Below are 17,876 nucleotides of genomic sequence, written 5' to 3'. Positions count from 1 at the left end.
ATACCTTCTTTAATAATATATGAGTTCGCTACATGTAAAATCATGGCACAAAATCCAGTCTTAATACAGTTTGAAGTTTACCATTCAAGGGTGATGTGCTGATACTTCTTTTTTCTTTTCTTCAATTGAAGTGATTTATGACAATTAAAAAAAAAAAAAAAAGTGTATATTTATCACTTCGGTTCTATGCAGATTGCCAGAAGGCTACCGAATTAGGGATGCACCAAATCCAGGATTGGGTTCGGGATTCAGCCTTTTTCAGCAGGATTCGGCCGTATCCTTCTGCCTGACCAAACCGAATCCGACAGGGAGGTAAATCGCATGACTTTTTGTCACAAAACAAGGAGGGATAAAATGTTTTCTCCTTCCCACCCCTAATTTGCATATGCAAATTAATAGGGATGCACCGAATCCAGGATTCTGCCTTTTTTTTAGCAGGATTCATTGTGCCTGGCCGAACCGAATCTGAATCCTAAATTGCATATGTAAATATGGGGCAGGTAGGGAAATCACGTGACTTTTCATCACAAAAGATGATTTTCCCCCACTTTTTCCTTTCCTGCCCCTAATTTGCATATGCAAGGATTCAGGAATTCGGCCGAATCCCAAATAGTGGATTCGGTGCATCCCTACATATTAGGGTTCAGTTCGGTATTCGATCTTTCACGAAGGATTCTGGGGTTCAGCGGAATCCAAAACAGTGTATTCAGTGCATCCCTAACAGAAATGTCGCAATTTTAGTCGATGAATAACCGATGATATAAAAGAAAGTGAAATATTTGGGTTGTGCCTTCGTTATATCCAGAAGCTATTATAATATACGATATAGCATTGACAAAGGCCTTTGTATAGTCACGGAGTCCTGTCTCGACATGGGTCTTACAATCTGATGACGTTTATTGTGCAGACCGGCCTAATTCCCCAGGTCTGCACTAGCATTGAGGAAAGATAGACCATGTCTGCATTCTTATTTACCAGTATTTACCAAAGGGAAGCTTTGTGTCTTCAACACACCTTAATAGGATAATGATATAGTCACTATTTGTTTTTAAATCACGTTGTAACCATTGAACGAGTTCATTCAAACCAAACCCGGAAAACAGACAACACCAAGTATTTCCAGTAGAGAGTGACATCGTTGCATTTTGGTGCTTTGGTGAATTGAAACCACATTGGTTTGTAAGTTGATGAACAGTTCCAAGAATCGTGTTCATTTTTTAAACATTTCCTTCCTACAGAGCATCATCAACCTTCTTCAGAAGAAATCCTTATTCTTGCAGTGAGGAGCTTATACATGTCCGGTTGCATCAAGATGCTGACATTGGACTAAATCATCACTTGAATCAATCATTTGGTACTCAAATGTCCACTTTTTTGGAATATATGCTTGTGAAATCCGAGGTGTGTGATCCGCAGCTGTTATATAAAAGGTTCATCTGTGTAATTATTTATTTAGTACTGATGTCGGCTTTACACTCCGCTCTATAGGACTGGTTATGCAATTTACTTTGACCACTACATGATTTTAAGTCCTGTAACTGCCTGTCTAAACCCCAAAATAAAGAGGTGACATTTTCCCTTTAATATGATTCGTACTTTTACCAATGGGAAAAACAACTGTAATTAAAAGAATCGATATTCTGTATCCATTTAGCTGCCAGAAGATAAAAAACCAACAAGTAGTCATCCGGATGAGTAAACGTATGGAAAACTATGACCCGTGCAAAGGTAGTACGGTCATTCTCATAGTCGTGTGTGGTGTTTTGAGGTCCAGAATATATAAATGACCACCTCCTACTGTAACGTTTCGCAATAAATCCACAGCATTTTGTCCTACGCATCACTGGAACACATGAGGGCTTGCTGCTTTTTTCCTGATAAGAAAGGTATGAGACATGATATCTAGACTTATTCCACCAACATAAAATCAACAAAGTTCACTCTCACATTAGGAAGACAATGTAACCTGTATAAACTTTACACAGGTATATTCTTTCAGGTTATTCTTCCAATAAGGATTAATTATATCTTAGTTGGGATGAAATATAAGATATTGTTTTATTATTTACAGGTATGGGCATTGTTATCCAGAATGCTCAGGACCTGGGGTTTTCCACATAACAGATCTTTCCATAATTTGGATCTTCCTAGCTTAAGTCTACTAGAAAATCATGTAAACATTAAATAAACCCAATAGGCTGGTTTTGCTTCTAATAAGGATTATTCATATTTTAGTTGGGATCAAGTAGAAGCTACTGTTTTATTATTATAAAGAAAAAGGAAATCATTTTTAAAAAATGGTATTATTTGGATAAAATTGAGTCTATGGAAGAAGGTCTTTCTGGATAACTGGTTTCTGGGTAATGGAACCAATACCTGTATTTATAATGTCTACTGTAGCTATTAGGAACATATTCTTGGCCACTTTTGCTTCACTGCTCCTTGGGGAGCTCAGGATATTCTATATTTTGTTCCTGAAGGTGTTAAAAGAACTGTAACACTAAAAATGCTTTTTATTAAAAAATCCATTCTACCCACATTAATAACAGAACTACCCTGCATAACAAGATGGATGACAGTGGGGCAAAAAACTAAAAAGGAGCTACTAAAAGGATTAAAGTTAAAGGAACAGTTCAGTGTAAAAATAAATACTGGGTAAATAAATAGGCTGTGCAAAATAAAAAATGTTTCTAATATAGTTAAATAGCCAAAAATGTAATGTATAAAGGCTGGAGTGACTGGATGTCTAACAGAACAGAACACTACTTCCTGCTTTTCAGCGAGGGACTGCGGGTTGAGCTGTCAAAAAAGGGACGTTTTCAGCGCGATCTAACACGCAGCAAAAAAACGCATGCAACAGAAATAAGGTAAGAGATAGAAATGTCGGATGAAGTTGCAGCGTTGATCCAACACAGCGTCTGCATCCGATAGTCGTGTTGGATCAAGTTGTTTCAGTGAGTATGCAATTGATTCTTAGTATGCAGCTCAGATTCAAAAGCAACAGTTATGGCCCATGTGCCCCCCCCCCCTCAAGTCACTGATTAGTTATTGCCTGGTAACCAATCAGTGGAAACCAAGAAATCTAAAAAGCAGGAAGTAGTGTTCTGGCTTTATCTCAGTCTTTCCAGCCTTTATATATTACATTATTGGCTAATTAACTATATTAGAAACATGTTTATTTTGCACAACCATCTATTTAACCCATTTTCATTCTTACACTGAACAATTCCTTTAAATGCATTAAAGGGGAAGGAAACCTAGTCGGCGCAAAAACCCTCCCCCCTCCCGTGTGTTGCCCACCCTCCCTCCTCCCCCTGGCCTACCCGTCCCGCTGCGCAAATACCCATAACTTGTTACTTACCCTTCTGCGCAGGTCCAGTCCAGGGAGTTCACAGACGACATCTTCTTCCACGCGATCTTCTTCCTGCATTGAACGGCGTTTTGGCGCATGCGCAGTAGGAGAATTTCGCCGGTACGCATCTACTGTGCATGCGCCAAAAGTCACAAAGTACTTTTGGCTCATGCGCAGTAGATCGTACTGGCGAAATGCTCCTACTGCGCATGCGCCGTTCAAAGCAGGAAGAAGATCACGTGGAAGAAGATGTCGTCTGTGAACTCCCTGGACTGGACCTGCGCAGAAGGGTAAGTAACAAGTTAGGGGCATTTGCCCAGCGGGACAGGTAGGCCAGGGGGAGGAGGGAGGGTGGGCAACACACGGGAGGGGGGGAGGGTTTTTGCGCCGACTAGGTTTCCTTCCCCTTTAAGCTGCTGGGGGCATACTGGCATGTAAATACTAGACACATCCCAATGTTGCCAACAGCAGAATCTGAAAAAGCAAAAACATTTTAAAGACTGCTTTTCAAGTCTAGTTAAGCCTTTTGTCTGGGCCAAGACTACATTATAAAGGAATAATAATCTTATCACAAGTGGCTAATTTCCTAGGTTAACAAATGATTTGTCACATGGTTATTTATCATTATTGCATAGGGCAAAGATTAGCATTACTAGTGGGTTTTGCCCTCACAGGCCCTATAGCCTTACATGCATCTACTAGTGGAGCCATATGAAACTCTACTGAACTGTACACTATAGCTTTTGCTCAATGTATATAACGGTACGGTGTTATGTATAGAGTGCATAATTTCTCACAAAAAGGCATCTTGGCACAGTGTATGCGCACATATGTATTTGCGGAAAGAGATGTTTTTATGTTTTACTATCTGTTTAAAGGATAGTAAAAAATTGTGTCCAGGCCCATGGTTAGAGAGAAGATTTCTATAGTGGGGAAAAAACTACCATTTACAAAGTGCAACTATTGTTTGGCTCAAATCAACATCAAAGTTCTTAGTATAATTTTAGAAATCCATAGCGAAGTCTTCTTAATGCGGATCTCCTCCCATGGTGAAAGAAAGTGTAATTCAAAGCAACTTTTCAATATACATCCATTAAAAATGTTCCGTGGCTTTTGAAGCTACTTGTAAACATAAATGCAATAAATAAATATATATATAAATATATATATATATATATATATATATATATATATATATATATAGTCATATGAAAAAGTTTGGGAACCCGAACAGAGATATTACATCAATACTTAGTTGAGTCTCCTTTTTCAAATGTAACAGCCTCTAGACGCCTCCTATAGCTTTTGATGAGTGTCTGGATTCTGGATGGCGGTATTTTTGACCATGCGTACATACAAAATCTCTCCAGTTCAGTTAAATTTGATGGCTACCGAGCATGGACAGCCTGCTTCAAATCATACCAAAGATTTTCGACAATATTCAAGTCAGGGGACTGTGACGGCCATTCCAGTATATTGTACCTCGGCCATTCCAGAATATTGTACTTCTCCCTCTGCATAAATGCCTTTGTAGATTTCGAAATGTGTTTAGATTCTGGTGAAGAAGCCGCCTGAGGCAGCTCCTCAAAATGATGCCCCCCCTCGCCAGTTTACCCATCGGATGGTGAGGCATCCGAGGCAGGAACACTAGTGCGGAGACTGTGGCTTGTCTAAACAAGCGACTTGTAGAACGATGTACAGATACACCATCTGCAGCAAGATGTTCTTGCAGGTCTTTGGAGGTGATCTTTGGATTGTCTGTAACCATTCTCACAATCCTCTGCATATGGCGCTCCTGTATTTTTCCTGGCCTGCCAGACCTGGGTTTAACAGCAACTGTGCCTGTGGACTTCCATTTCCTGATTACATTCCTTACAGTTGAAACTGACAGTTTAAACCTCTGAGATAGCTTTTTGTAGCCATCTCCTAAACCATGATACTGAACAATCTTTGTTTTCAGATCTTTTGAGAGTTGCTTTGAGAATCCCATGCTGTCACTCTTCAGAGGAGAGTCAAACAGAAGCACAGCTTGGCCACCTTAAATACCTTTTCTCATGATTGGACACACCTGGCTATGAAGTTCGAGGCTTAAGGAACTAATCCAACCAATTTGGCGATGCCAGTAATTAGTATTGAGCAGTTACATGCATTCAAATTAGCAAAATTATAAGGGTACTCAAATTTTTGCACAGCCAGTTTTTCACATTTGATTTAATTTCATACTGAATACTGCTTCTCTAAAAATCTTTGTTCAGAAAACATCACTCATAAGTTACTGGGAAATGAAAGACATACCACTGTTTGCTTTTTTTTGAAAGTGGAGTGAATTATTATGCAGGCTGAGAGGTGTTCCCAAACATTTTCATATGACTATATAGCTATCTGTGCTCTGGTTCTGACTCTTGAAATGCTTCAGAAGTTAGAACCAGTGGTGCAGAGAAAATAAACAACTGTTACATTAACAAATTACTTAACAACCACTGAACATTTTTAACATTTAGAATGACATTTTCCGCCATGAGGCAAAAATCACTATCTTGTCGACTGTTTTGGGTATTTAGCAGAGCAGGACTTTTTTTAATTGTTAAAGATGCAAGAATAAAAGTTTTAATTCCTCAGAGAGTTTGATACTGCACATGCTAATTTCAGCTACATTAAGAATTACTTTCTGCCCCACTTCTAGTTTGTCTTACACAATAATGAACCCTCACCTTACCATAAAATGTTGAAAACTAAAAAGAAAACGACTATTTTGCAGAAAACATAATTCACATGTGTGTGTTGAGTGTATAGGAATAAATATACTCATTGTTCTTAAGCATATAAATGAATGATATGAGATGGTCTTAAAAAAGAATGCATTATTAGCACTAATTTACAACGAATTCTTGAAGTGCCTCTGGAGTTCAGATGGCTACAGCAGATTGAGAAATGGTATAGAACAGACCAAATGAAAAGTGAACTGAATCAGAAATGGTTGTGTAAAGGGGTCGCCACCAAAACAACTCAGGATTTTTTACATAATTACAATTTACAAATTTTCTATGGTTGTAAATAGAGTCCTTCCCTCTGAATTCTAAACCATATTCTGAACCCTCGCGTTGGACAGAAATTTTTAATGAGTGGGCAAACATTGCAGAGACAATTTTTTAAACTTTAGGAGAGTCCAGATTCTGTTAGCTCAAAAATTTAGAGCGATGCTAACTTTCGGTCGATTGTTTACAAGATCCGATTAAATTGTTTTTTTGTATTAATAAATAAGCTAAAATCAGGCATGGGAGTTTGGTTGTAGGTTTTTTTCCATAAAATATGAGATAAGTTTGGATTTTAGTAAATTATCCCATAAATGTTGGGGTTCTGTACCAGCCCAAGGCAAGCAAAGCCATTTAGCAGGGAGAATCTGTAAATTCAGTAGCTAACTATCCAACATTGTTTCAGGAGTCAGAACCAAGAGTTCAGTATATATAAAAAGACAAAAACAGATTTCACTAACAATTAAATTAACATTTTTAAACTCCTCAGTAATGTATATTGAAAAGTTACTCAGTATTACATTCAATTACAACTATTTGTGGGTATAGGACCCCTCCCCTTTATGAGAACTATGTGCACTTGTTTTGATATCCACTGACATATACATTAATTTCCCATCGATCACCTTGTAAAGGAATATTACACTAGCAATGTTTGAGGACGTTTCCTTTTACCTACGTTTAACCCAGGCAAATCACGTCCTGCACTATGACTACATGCAAATGTAAAACAGGCACACAAGAAGAATAAATAATACAAGAATACAATTTCTCCAGCGTATAAATGCAGGACCTGGTGGCACATGCAAAACCTGCTCAGTATCGGCCTGCTGCTGGGACTGAATTCAACTAACAAATGTATATAGACAATGTGGCATTTAAAAGGTTTGGTAGCTCCACTTATGAATACAGTTATTCACAAACCTTGTGATTTCTACTCAATAGGATGTTTGAGGGTAGGTTCCACAGCAGAATGTAGTTCTCTGCTAAGTGCTGTGGGGTAGGGAAATGCTGCATTGTTACTAGGGTAACTTAGATTTGCAAGCCGTGATAGAGCTTTTATGCTACCTGGAGGTCTCCCTGGGCTGACTTTGTATCCCGCTGCTTTCGTTGTGCCCAATGGTCTACCCGGACTTGTCTTAAACCCAGCAGCTTTGGTGGTTCCCAGAGGTCTTCCAGTGCTGGTTCTGTAGCCTGCTGATTTGGTGGTCCCAGATGGCCTACCACGCTTGCCAGATCTCCCTACGTTCTTCTTTTTCTTTAAATCACTTTTAGTGTCTAGGTCCCTGCTGGTTGACGTTTGCAAGTGTGTTTCATTAATAGCTTCTTGAGTTTGGCAGGAGATATTCTTGTGGGTAACAGTATGGCTGAACTTGCTCTGTTGTGTGGGATACAAGCCAAACTGATCGACGCCTCTCATGGGGTCTTGGCTGAGGCAAGAGGACTTGCCGCTCGCACAGAAAGCCACGTTATTGCTTGAGACTGGACGCATCATTCTCTATGGAAATAAAAGTGCATAGGTTACCACACATTAGGGCTCTCTCAGAAGTCAGTAGTTTCTCATTTAACTGTAGCAAAAAATACAGAGCGTTATTCTTCATCTCTTTTCTGTCACTATCACAGGGGTGAAAGTAGTTTTTTCTTATGGCTCGATTTATCGGAATTCCCTTGAGAAAGCGCAAAAAAGAGATTGATACTTGCAGCTGGCTATACAGTAAGGGTCAGGCCACACAGGGCGTTTTTCGGAAAACAAATTGCCGCGTGTGATTAGCGCCGGCGTTTTTTCATTTTAGCAGGCACAGATTCAGGGAAGGCGTTTGAGGAGATTGATCGCCGCAAAAACGAGGCGATTAATCGCCAGGCGACCAAATCTCCCCAAAATGCCCTGTGTGGACTTACCCTAAATAGGTTTCATTTACTTTAGACCAACTGCCCCTGGATAGACTGAAACCTGCACCAAATAGCAGCAGTTTGCATAAGCCAAATCCCCTGTGTAAACTAATGATAAGGATTTATAAAAGTTCACTCTCACATTAGGAAGACAATGTAACCTGTATAATCTTTATACAGGTATATTCTTCCAAAAAGGATTAATTACATCTTAGTTGACATCAAATATAACATACTGTTTTATTGCTACAGGTATGGGACCTGTTATCCAGAATGCTCGGGACCTGGGGCTTTCCAGATAATGGATCTTTCCATAATTTGGATCTTCATGATACTGTCATGGAAAACATTTTTGTTTTCAAAACGCATCAATTAATAGTGCTGCTCCAGCAGAATTCTGCACTGAAATACATTTCTCAAAAGAGCAAACAGATTTTATTATTTTTAATTTTGAAATCTGACATGGGGCTCGACATATTGTCAATTCCCCATCTGCCTCCAGTCATGTGACTTGTGCTCTGATAAACTTCAGTCAATATTTACTGCTGTACTGCAAGTTGGAGTGATATCACCCCTTCCTCCCCCACCCCCAGCAGCCTAACAACAGAACAATGGGAAGGTAACCAAATAGCAGCTCCCTAACACAATATAACAACTCTCTGGTAGATCTAAAAACAGCACTCAATAGTAAAGTCCAGGTCCCACTTCATCATATTAAGTTACATTGAGTAGGAGAAACAACAGCCTGCCAGAAAGCAGTTCCATCCTATGCTGGCTGTTTCTGAAAGCACACGACCAGGCAAAATGACCTAAGATGCACCTACACACCAATATTACACTTGCTAGTTCAGGAATTTAATTTTATATTGAAGAGTGAATTATTTGCAGTGTAAAATAATCATAAAATGATAAAAAATAGTGACCGAATCCCTTTAAGTCTACTAGAAAATCATGTAAACATTAAATAAACCCAATAGGCTGGTTTTGACTCCAATAAGGATTAATTATATCTTAGTTGGGATCAAGTACAAGCTACTGTCTTATTATTACAGAGAAAAAGGAAATCATTTGAAAGAAAAATTGGATTATTTGGTTAAAATGGAGCACATGGGAGAAGACCATTCCGTAATTATGAGCTTTCTGGATAACGGGTTTCCGAATAATGGATCCGCTACCTGTATTGTTAATGGAATTATTTATGTAAACATAAATATACCAATGCGCTAAATTGTAAAAAGTCATAAAGGAATAAGAAAGTGCAAATCGCTAGGGATGCTAAATGTTCGGCTCCCCCCCCAGCGATTACAATCAGTTACCCCTTCATTTTTACATGCATACTATATTCTACTTTCTTGCACCTGGGCCAGTGCCCCTGTTTGCTGAAAACTGCACCAGGCCGTGGTATTTCTATAGGAGCACCAAAAGTCTGCTTCTTTGCTCTGAGATTGCCCAGGGGCAGAGAACAATGCAGAAGCGGAAGAAGAATATTACTCTGTGGTGCTCCTACAGAAATACCACAATATAGTGCAGTTTTCAGCAAACATGGCATGACAGTCCAGGGGTATCTGGTAAACTATTATAGTCACATAGTTCAACAGAAATTAAAGAATGAATAGAGAATTTTCTGCAAACGTACGTGCATTCCAGACAAATCCTCATGTCTGAACATTTTAAAGGCAGATCAAGTTTTAAATTTAGTAAGAAACTGTAATGCTGATCCTTTCTGCTGCTTGGTCCTCCAGTGAACTGCTGTCTGGATTTGGCCTTATAAAATACATCTGTTTCCTCTTTGGTAAAGTTCTTAAGGTTATGGACCTGAAATGAAAAAAATAATAATTAATTTAATGGAGAAGGAAAGTATATTGCCATTAGATTGAGAAAGCTATAACACTATTTATTCTGTAGAATGCTTTACCATACCTGAGAAAACAGCTCTAGAAGCTCTGTTTGTTTATAATAGCAGCTGCCATATTAGCTTGGTGTGACATCACTTCCTGCCTGAGTCTCTCCCTGCTCACTCATAGCTCTGGGCTCAGATTACAGCAGGGGAGGGAGAAAGGATCAAATTGAGCATGCGCAAGCCCTGGAATTTTGCCTTGTCACGTGCTTTCAGAAAGAGCAAGTGCTGCGCTATGGAACTGCTTTTAAGCTATTGTTTCTCCTACTCAATGTAACTGAAGTAGTCGCAGTGGGACCTGGATTTTTACCATTGAGTGTTGTTCTTTTATTTACCAGAGAGTGCTCGTCTGGTTACCTTCCCATTGTTCTGATGATGGGCTGATGGGGGGAGGGGGGACATCACTCCAACTTGCAGTGCAGCAGTAAAGAGTGACTGTAGTTTATCAAAACACAAGTCACATAACGGGGCACGTGGGAAACTGACAATATGTCTAGCCTCATGTCAGATTCCAAAATTACATTTTTTTTAAATGCTCTTTTGAAAACAGATTGCAGTGCAGAATTTTGCTAGAGCAGCACTATTAACTGATGGATTTTGGGGAAAAAAAAAGTTTCCCGCGACAGAATCCATTTAATCTATGGTTTATTTTATTTCTTGAACTAACGAGGCAAATAGGGAGACTGAAGCTACTCCATGTTTATCTGTGCACTAAACTATTAATAACATGCCTCTCCAGTCAAATTACAAAATTAAATAAAATATCATGTGGAGGAACCTTTTTTTTTTTTTTTAATTAAAATGTAAGGTAATATAGGCAGTGAGAGAATACAGATACATATAAATATGATACATGTCTACATGTTTAATTACCTTTTAATTCAAAGGGAATATATTCCTTCTCCTATCCCTATAGAGTAATCCATTAAAGAGAGGTTGTTTTCACAGTTTTTCTTTATATTGGGTTTAAAATAAAAAGTCTACCATTTAATACCTATTGCCCAAGAATATCTTGATTATATTCTAGATAATCAAGAGGATCACAGAAAAAGCACAAAAGGACAATATCTCTACTCCTCTGACCAGAAGTCAGAACCGAAGGTTGTAGGATTACTGTAAGAGGACCAGAAGTCAGAACCGAAGGTTGTAGGATTACTGTAAGAGGACCAGAAGTCAGAACCAAAGGTTGTAGGATTACTGTAAGAGGACCAGAAGTCAGAACCAAAGGTTGTAGGATTACTGTAAGAGGACCAGAAGTCAGAACCGAAGGTTGTAGGATTACTGTAAGAGGACCAGAAGTCAGAACCGAAGGTTGTAGGATTACTGTAAGAGGACCAGAAGTCAGAACGAAGGTTGTAGGATTACTGTAAGAGGACCAGAAGTCAGAACCGAAGGTTGTAGGATTACTGTAAGAGGACCAGAAATCAGAACCAAAGGTTGTAGGATTACTGTAAGAGGACCAGAAGTCAGAACCAAAGGTTGTAGGATTACTGTAAGAGGATCAGAAGTCAGAACCGAAGGTTGTAGGATTACTGTAAGAGGACCAGAAGTCAGAACCGAAGGTTGTAGGATTACTGTAAGAGGATCAGAAGTCAGAACCGAAGGTTGTAGGATTACTGTAAGAGGACCAGAAGTCAGAACCAAAGGTTGTAGGATTACTGTAGGAGGACTAGAAGTCAGAACCTAAGGATTACTACAATCTTCGATTCTGACTTCTGGTCCTCCTTATAACGGATTAGAGGAACAGCACTCACCTCTTCATCCTATCGTCACTTTATTATTTATATTTATCTTCAGCTTAGCTAAAACATTTATTCAGCCGATGGCTGCAACCATGGTATTTTCTCCATGGCATTACATTAGCTGGGAGTTGAAAGCATGAAATATTTATGTCAGAGCAGAGCTCTCAGACTACAATATACAGGCAATGGCACTGTTGGGAACTGCACTAAAACTTGTATGCCTTAGTTATGTGACTCAATGTTTTTCACAGAAGCAGCTACAATAGAACCTCAATTTTACATCCCGATTTCACATTTTCCCTCATTTTCCCTCATTTTACATTGTTGTTTTGTGGTCCCACCTATATATTATGCATGATACATTCTCTCATTTTACATTTTCCTGGATTTTACAGCATTTTTTTGTGGTCCCCTGAATAACGAAAAATGGGGGATTCTGCTTTATATATTTTTGCCATTTCCATGGGCATGAATAACAAAGTTCAGAAAGTGCTGCATGATTCTCTTTTCTCATTGTGCATGCTCCATCAGCACTATATAAAATGAAGAATCTCTGTAATAATTTCACCACAAGAAACTTTAATAGGGCTTGCACTGAACATACTTTTTGCCTATTCGTTTAATAAGAAAAAAAACCTAAGGTTTTCTTGAATATCGTGAGCTAAAGATTGCAAACAGAGAAACTGAAGCTGCTTTAAGTTCAGTCCTTGCTAGGTAGCTAATTAGATTACCAATATACACCCCCCTTCCTTCACCATTTGTTTTGACTGTTTCGTTTGTATGAATACCTTAGCAGGGGGCTTTATATGTGCATTGGTGATCTAAACATCACATACATGTACAGAACTGAGCTAGCAACACACCTGTATTGTGCTTGCTGCTGCCATTCCTTTCACATTAAATCTGTCTTGGTTTATGAACTTCTGATGGGCATAACCTAGAGTTTAACTAATGTATTTTTATTTATTGCACCAAAAAAAACTTTTCGGTATTTTTTTCTATTTATTTTTTTTGCATAAAATACTAAAATGTATAAGGAATCTACATTGTATATTGATTGGTATTTGAGGTATCAATTGTGCCTCATATAATATACAGAGGCTTGTTACATTTCAGCAAGCACTTTATAATACAGGTATGGAACCGGTTATCCAGAATGCCCGGGAGGGGTTTTCTGGATAACCGAACTTTTCGTAATTTGGATGTTCATACCTTACTGGTTGTGGTGAAATTAGAATCTACATTGAAGTAGATTTTTTTGTGTCTCATAGTATTGTCCTGACATGGAATCAAAGGATATGAAAGCTACATCTCACGATCTACTGCTCAGCAGGGAAGCAAGGCCAAAAAGGATCAATGAAAAAGTACTGGATCTAGTAAAGTACTGGATATATATATATATATATATATATATATATATATATATATATATATATATATATATATATATATATATATATATATATGTATGTATGTATGTATGTATGTATGTATGTATGTATATATATATATATATATATGAGATAACGTGAAACCAGTCATTAAAGGGGTTGTTCATCTGAGTTAACTTTTAGTATGATGTAGAGAGTGATATTCTGAGACAATTTGTAATTGATTTTCATTTTTTTTGTGGTTTTTGAGTTATTTAGCTTTTTATTCAGCAGCTCTACAGTCTGCAATTTCAGCAATCTGGTTGCTAGGGTTCAAATTATCCTAGCAACCATACATTATTATTATTAATATGTATTTATATAGCGCCAACATATTTCACAGAGCTGATTTGATTTGAATAAGTGACTGGAATTGAATAGGAGAGGGTCTGAATAGAAAAATAAGTAATACAAAGTAGCAATAACAATAAAAGTGTAGCCTTACAAAGCAGTTGTTTAGATGTGGTCAGTGACCCCCATTTGAAAGCTTGATGCGGAAATCTCATAATGTTTTATACGAATCTTTATCGTAATAGAGAAATCCATTTCCATATCCCTTCTACTCGTCTCCCACTTCTGTTTTAAGTACCGGGGTACCTTTTTATATATACACGTGCAAAATATAAATGCAAGAGCTCAGGGCTCCAATTATTTGCTCTAATGATATACTGGAGCTAGACAGAAAAATCAGCTTACAGGGCATTACTTTAGGCCCGTTTTCTATTTGCTTCCTTTATTACTGTAGCTGCACTTCGCATGTTTCACTTTCTGCCATAAATCTGCAAGACTCTAAGGCAGGGAAAAAGTAAATAAAAGAAAAAAAATACCCAAGAAAAGCAGAAACAGAGACCATATTTGGTTGAGATCAAAAGGGCATAAAATTCCTTGCAGCACACGTGGTTCCTCAGGAAAGCATACACACCACCTCTGCTTATTGTACAACAAAACACATCTGCTACAGGCTGTGCTAATGAGGGGGGGAAGGAAAGGGGGAAAACTAGCAGAATCATTATGTATAGAGAGCCCATACTATCATCATTTATAGAGACATCGTTAGCACCCATTTAGGGTGTAATTTATTTTTCGGAAAAATTTGAGGGTAAATTCAGTAAAAACAAAAACTTGAATTTTTTCGGGATAAGAAAAACTCTAATTTATCAAGATTTATTATGCCCCAAAGCTGCAAAAATCCAGAATCTGAAAATACACCAGCTAAAACCTGACGAGATCTTGTAGAAGTCAATGGCAGAGGTCCCTTGAACCATTTGAAGATGTTTTTAGCCGTCGTGATTTTCGGGTTTTTTTCAGTGGTTTGCACTCGAAAGCTTGTTCAATTCGAGGTTTTATTTTTGCCGATAACTTGATCAATTAGAGTTTTTACCCCCGAGTTTTCCATTGGGGTTTTTTCATAAATAAGCAAGTTTATTAAGTGAGTTTACTGGAGGTAGTAATAAACCTCGCAAATTCAACCTTTGATAAATAACGCCCATAATGAAAGGTTTTCATGCTTAGGAGTGGAGCCTTATTGTACACACTTGCTTGAAGAACACATTCCCCAGTTGTGTGTTTTTGGCTCGATCTAGTGGTGTGCCCCTGGCTCAAAGACTTTGCATTTTGCGCTGAAATCCACTGAGAGCGTTTGTTCTGGAGCCGACACAAGGATTCCGGGTGAGAAACAAGAAGAGGGTACCGCTCATGGTGAGGGGCTGAAATAGAACTGCCCATTTCAGCAGGCTGATTTCGGCCCTAGCCTTAAAGGAACAGTTCAGTGTAAAAATAAAAACCGGATAAGTAGGTAGCCTGTGCAAAATAAAAAAAAATTCTAATATAGTTAGCCAAATTGGTAATCTATAAAGGTTGGAGTGATTGGATGTGTAACATAATATCCAGAACACTACTTCTTACTTTTCAGCTCTCTAACTCTGAATTATTCAGCGACTTTAACGAGGGCCCGCATGGTACAAAACTGTTCAGTGAGCTTGCAATTGATGTTTTGCATTTAGCTCAGATTCAAAAGCAACAGTTATGATCCATGTGGCCTTCCCTCAAGTCACTGAGTGGTTACTGCCTGGTAACCAATCAGTGAAAACCAAGAGAGCTGAAAAGCAGGAAGTAATGTTCTGGCTATTATGTTAGACATCCAGTAACTCCAGTCTTTATACATTACATTTTTGCCTAATTAACTATATTGAAAACATTTTTTATTTTACACAGTCTATTTACCCAGTTTTTACTTTTATACTGGACAATTCCTTTAAAGTTAGATAGGGAACACTGAACACATTGCCCTGCTTATGCAAAAGGGGGAAGGTGAGTGAATGCAGCCCAAGTTTCAAATTAGTACGTTATAATGGCAATAATAATATATATATTTTTTTTTTAAATTAAAACAATAGGTAGAATTTCAACACAAGTCCTATTTAATGTGCTAATTTTTAACAAAGGTGTTTTAAGTATATACTGTTCTTTTAAAGATTTGATCTGCCCGTTCTTATGTCTTTCCAAAGCAGTTCGGGGGGGGGGGGAAGGTCGTTGACCCTGTAAACTGTACTAAATTGATACAATAGTTGATACATTTCTTATCTTTGTCACTGCTGAGCAGAATTTCTGAGTTTCGTTACAGACAGCTGTTAGAAGTGATACAATAGTTGCTAATACTCCAGAGATGCTGCTGAGAAATGTATCAACTAATTGTAACGTAGTCTCAGTCTATACTGACTGCCAGCCAGGCCAAAACTACGCAACTGCCCATTCCCACGTCATCTGACAAGATAAAATCTGATTTTTATCCCCACTGAAATACACTGAATGCTGCATGTAGATGCACAAAAAATGACGTTACATTCTAGCTATAGGGGGGGATCAGATTTCGTAGCATCCTACAAATCTCATGCTGTTTGCGTGCAGTTGCATGACAAGATCAGTTATCTGGACCCGTGGGACAGGTGCGGGGGGAGTGCTCGCGGTTTATGCTATTACATACAATCGTAGCCCTACCCACTGACATCAGGATCTGCCCCCTCTGCATCACGACCCTGCCCAGTCTCCACTGGCAGAAAAGGTGGCAATTTTTAACAGAGGCAAGAGAGTCAGGCAAATAACGCAAAAACTATAAAATTTAAATAATAAAGACCAATTGCAAAGTTGCTAGGAATGGGACATATACTAAGTATTACCTCAGATTTATTTCGTTTTTTATTCAGCATCTCTCCAGTTTGCTATTTCAGCAATCTGGCTGCTAGGGTCCAAATGACCCTAGCAACCATGCATTGATTTGAATAAGAGAGGGCCTGGATAGAAAAATGAGTGATAAAAAGTAGCAATAACAATACATTTTTAACCGTACAGAGAATTTCTTTGTAGATGGGGGTCAGTGACCGCCATTTGAATACTGGAAAGAAGAAGGCAAATAATTCTAAAAAAATAATAAAAAAAATGATAATGAAGACCAATTGAAAAGTTGCTTAGAATTAGTCACTATAGAACATCATAAAAGTTCACTTAAAGGTGAACCACCCCTTAAAAAAGCAAAGCACACAAATGAAGGCTGGAAAGCTTCCCCGAACAAAAATGGTATCAATAATTGAAATATAAGAAACAGTATATACATGATGTGCAGCTCATTAATGATATAATATATATAGATATAAATGTAGGACATGCAGACATTCGTGTAATGTGTAAGACATGGTCCCTCCGCTTTCCATTGTGTGTGGAACAGTCAGCAACATGACAGTGTCGCGAAGGGGAAGAAAGAATAACAGCAAGAAGTAAATGGCTTCACCTGGCTCTCCTGCTGCTGCTGCCAGTGCTTCCGATTTCCTCCCTCCCCTGCCAAGCGTCCCCCGGAAAGTAACAAGGCAAAACGTTTCGTTGTACCGGATCTTTCGGCTCTCCAGGCCGGAGGAGCAGGAGGGGAAAAGGGGAGGATGTAGGAAAAGGGGGAGGAAGAGATGTCAAAAAATCTCGAAAGGCTTCAGAGATTCGGCGCGGCGGCCATTTTGCGAAAGCAAAGAATCCGGAAATGAAAGTGGGCGGGGTGGCTGTGTCCATGTTGATGATGGGGGAAGTACCGATGTGCTGTGCTTTTCAAGTTGCGCGTTACTGCACAATATTTCTTATATCTTGATACAGTAAAATAAACTACTTATAGTAGGACACACTACTTCTATTCACCAAAATAATACTTTTCCGGTTTTCCACTTGCAACCTATTTCACCACACGCAATTTCAAATAAAAAAGAAAAACAAAACTGCCCACTATTTGGCGTGATTCTTTTCACGACGATGAACAATTGATTCTGTCAGTCAGGTCCTTCGGAAATGAGGATAGGCTTTAGAGAAAGAGCAAGGAATGAATTCTCATGTCTGAATAGAGATCAGCGACTCACATCAATGCAGTTGGTCAGTTTTAAAAAGCAGGATCTATCCATTTCTTTCTAGGGGCAGATTAGAATGCTGTCCCATGTTCTGACTAGGGTTGCCACCTCTTCTGGAAAAAAATACCATCCTCCCTGTATATTTAAATTCGTT

The 17,876-nt window shown here is 38.5% G+C and overlaps 1 protein-coding gene across 3 annotated transcripts; it reads right to left on the bottom strand.

Moving 5' to 3' along the window:
- Window positions 1-1,451: 1,451 nt before the first annotated feature.
- Window positions 1,452-17,385, bottom strand: c5orf24.L (chromosome 5 open reading frame 24 L homeolog). Of its 3 annotated transcripts, none has more exons than XM_018250885.2 (4): window positions 17,128-17,384; window positions 9,911-10,089; window positions 7,309-7,882; window positions 1,452-1,874 (listed from the first exon to the last, which is right to left on the bottom strand). In XM_018250885.2, exons 2-3 carry the CDS (start codon window positions 9,941-9,943, stop codon window positions 7,319-7,321), a joined length of 597 nt encoding a protein of 198 aa, XP_018106374.1. In that variant the 5' UTR covers window positions 9,944-10,089; window positions 17,128-17,384; the 3' UTR covers window positions 1,452-1,874; window positions 7,309-7,318. The 3 variants fall into 3 exon arrangements, with proteins under 3 accessions (XP_018106374.1, XP_041442006.1, XP_041442005.1); XM_041586072.1 differs by having other exon boundaries at window positions 7,453-7,882; window positions 17,128-17,377; XM_041586071.1 differs by lacking the exon at window positions 1,452-1,874 and having other exon boundaries at window positions 7,308-7,882; window positions 17,128-17,385.
- Window positions 17,386-17,876: the final 491 nt, after the last annotated feature.

This window comes from Xenopus laevis, chromosome 3L (assembly GCF_017654675.1).
Source record: "Xenopus laevis strain J_2021 chromosome 3L, Xenopus_laevis_v10.1, whole genome shotgun sequence".
Lineage (NCBI taxonomy): Eukaryota > Metazoa > Chordata > Amphibia > Anura > Pipidae > Xenopus > Xenopus laevis.
Note: the sequence above shows the minus strand (reverse complement) of the source record. Positions and strands in the feature narration are given on the sequence as shown.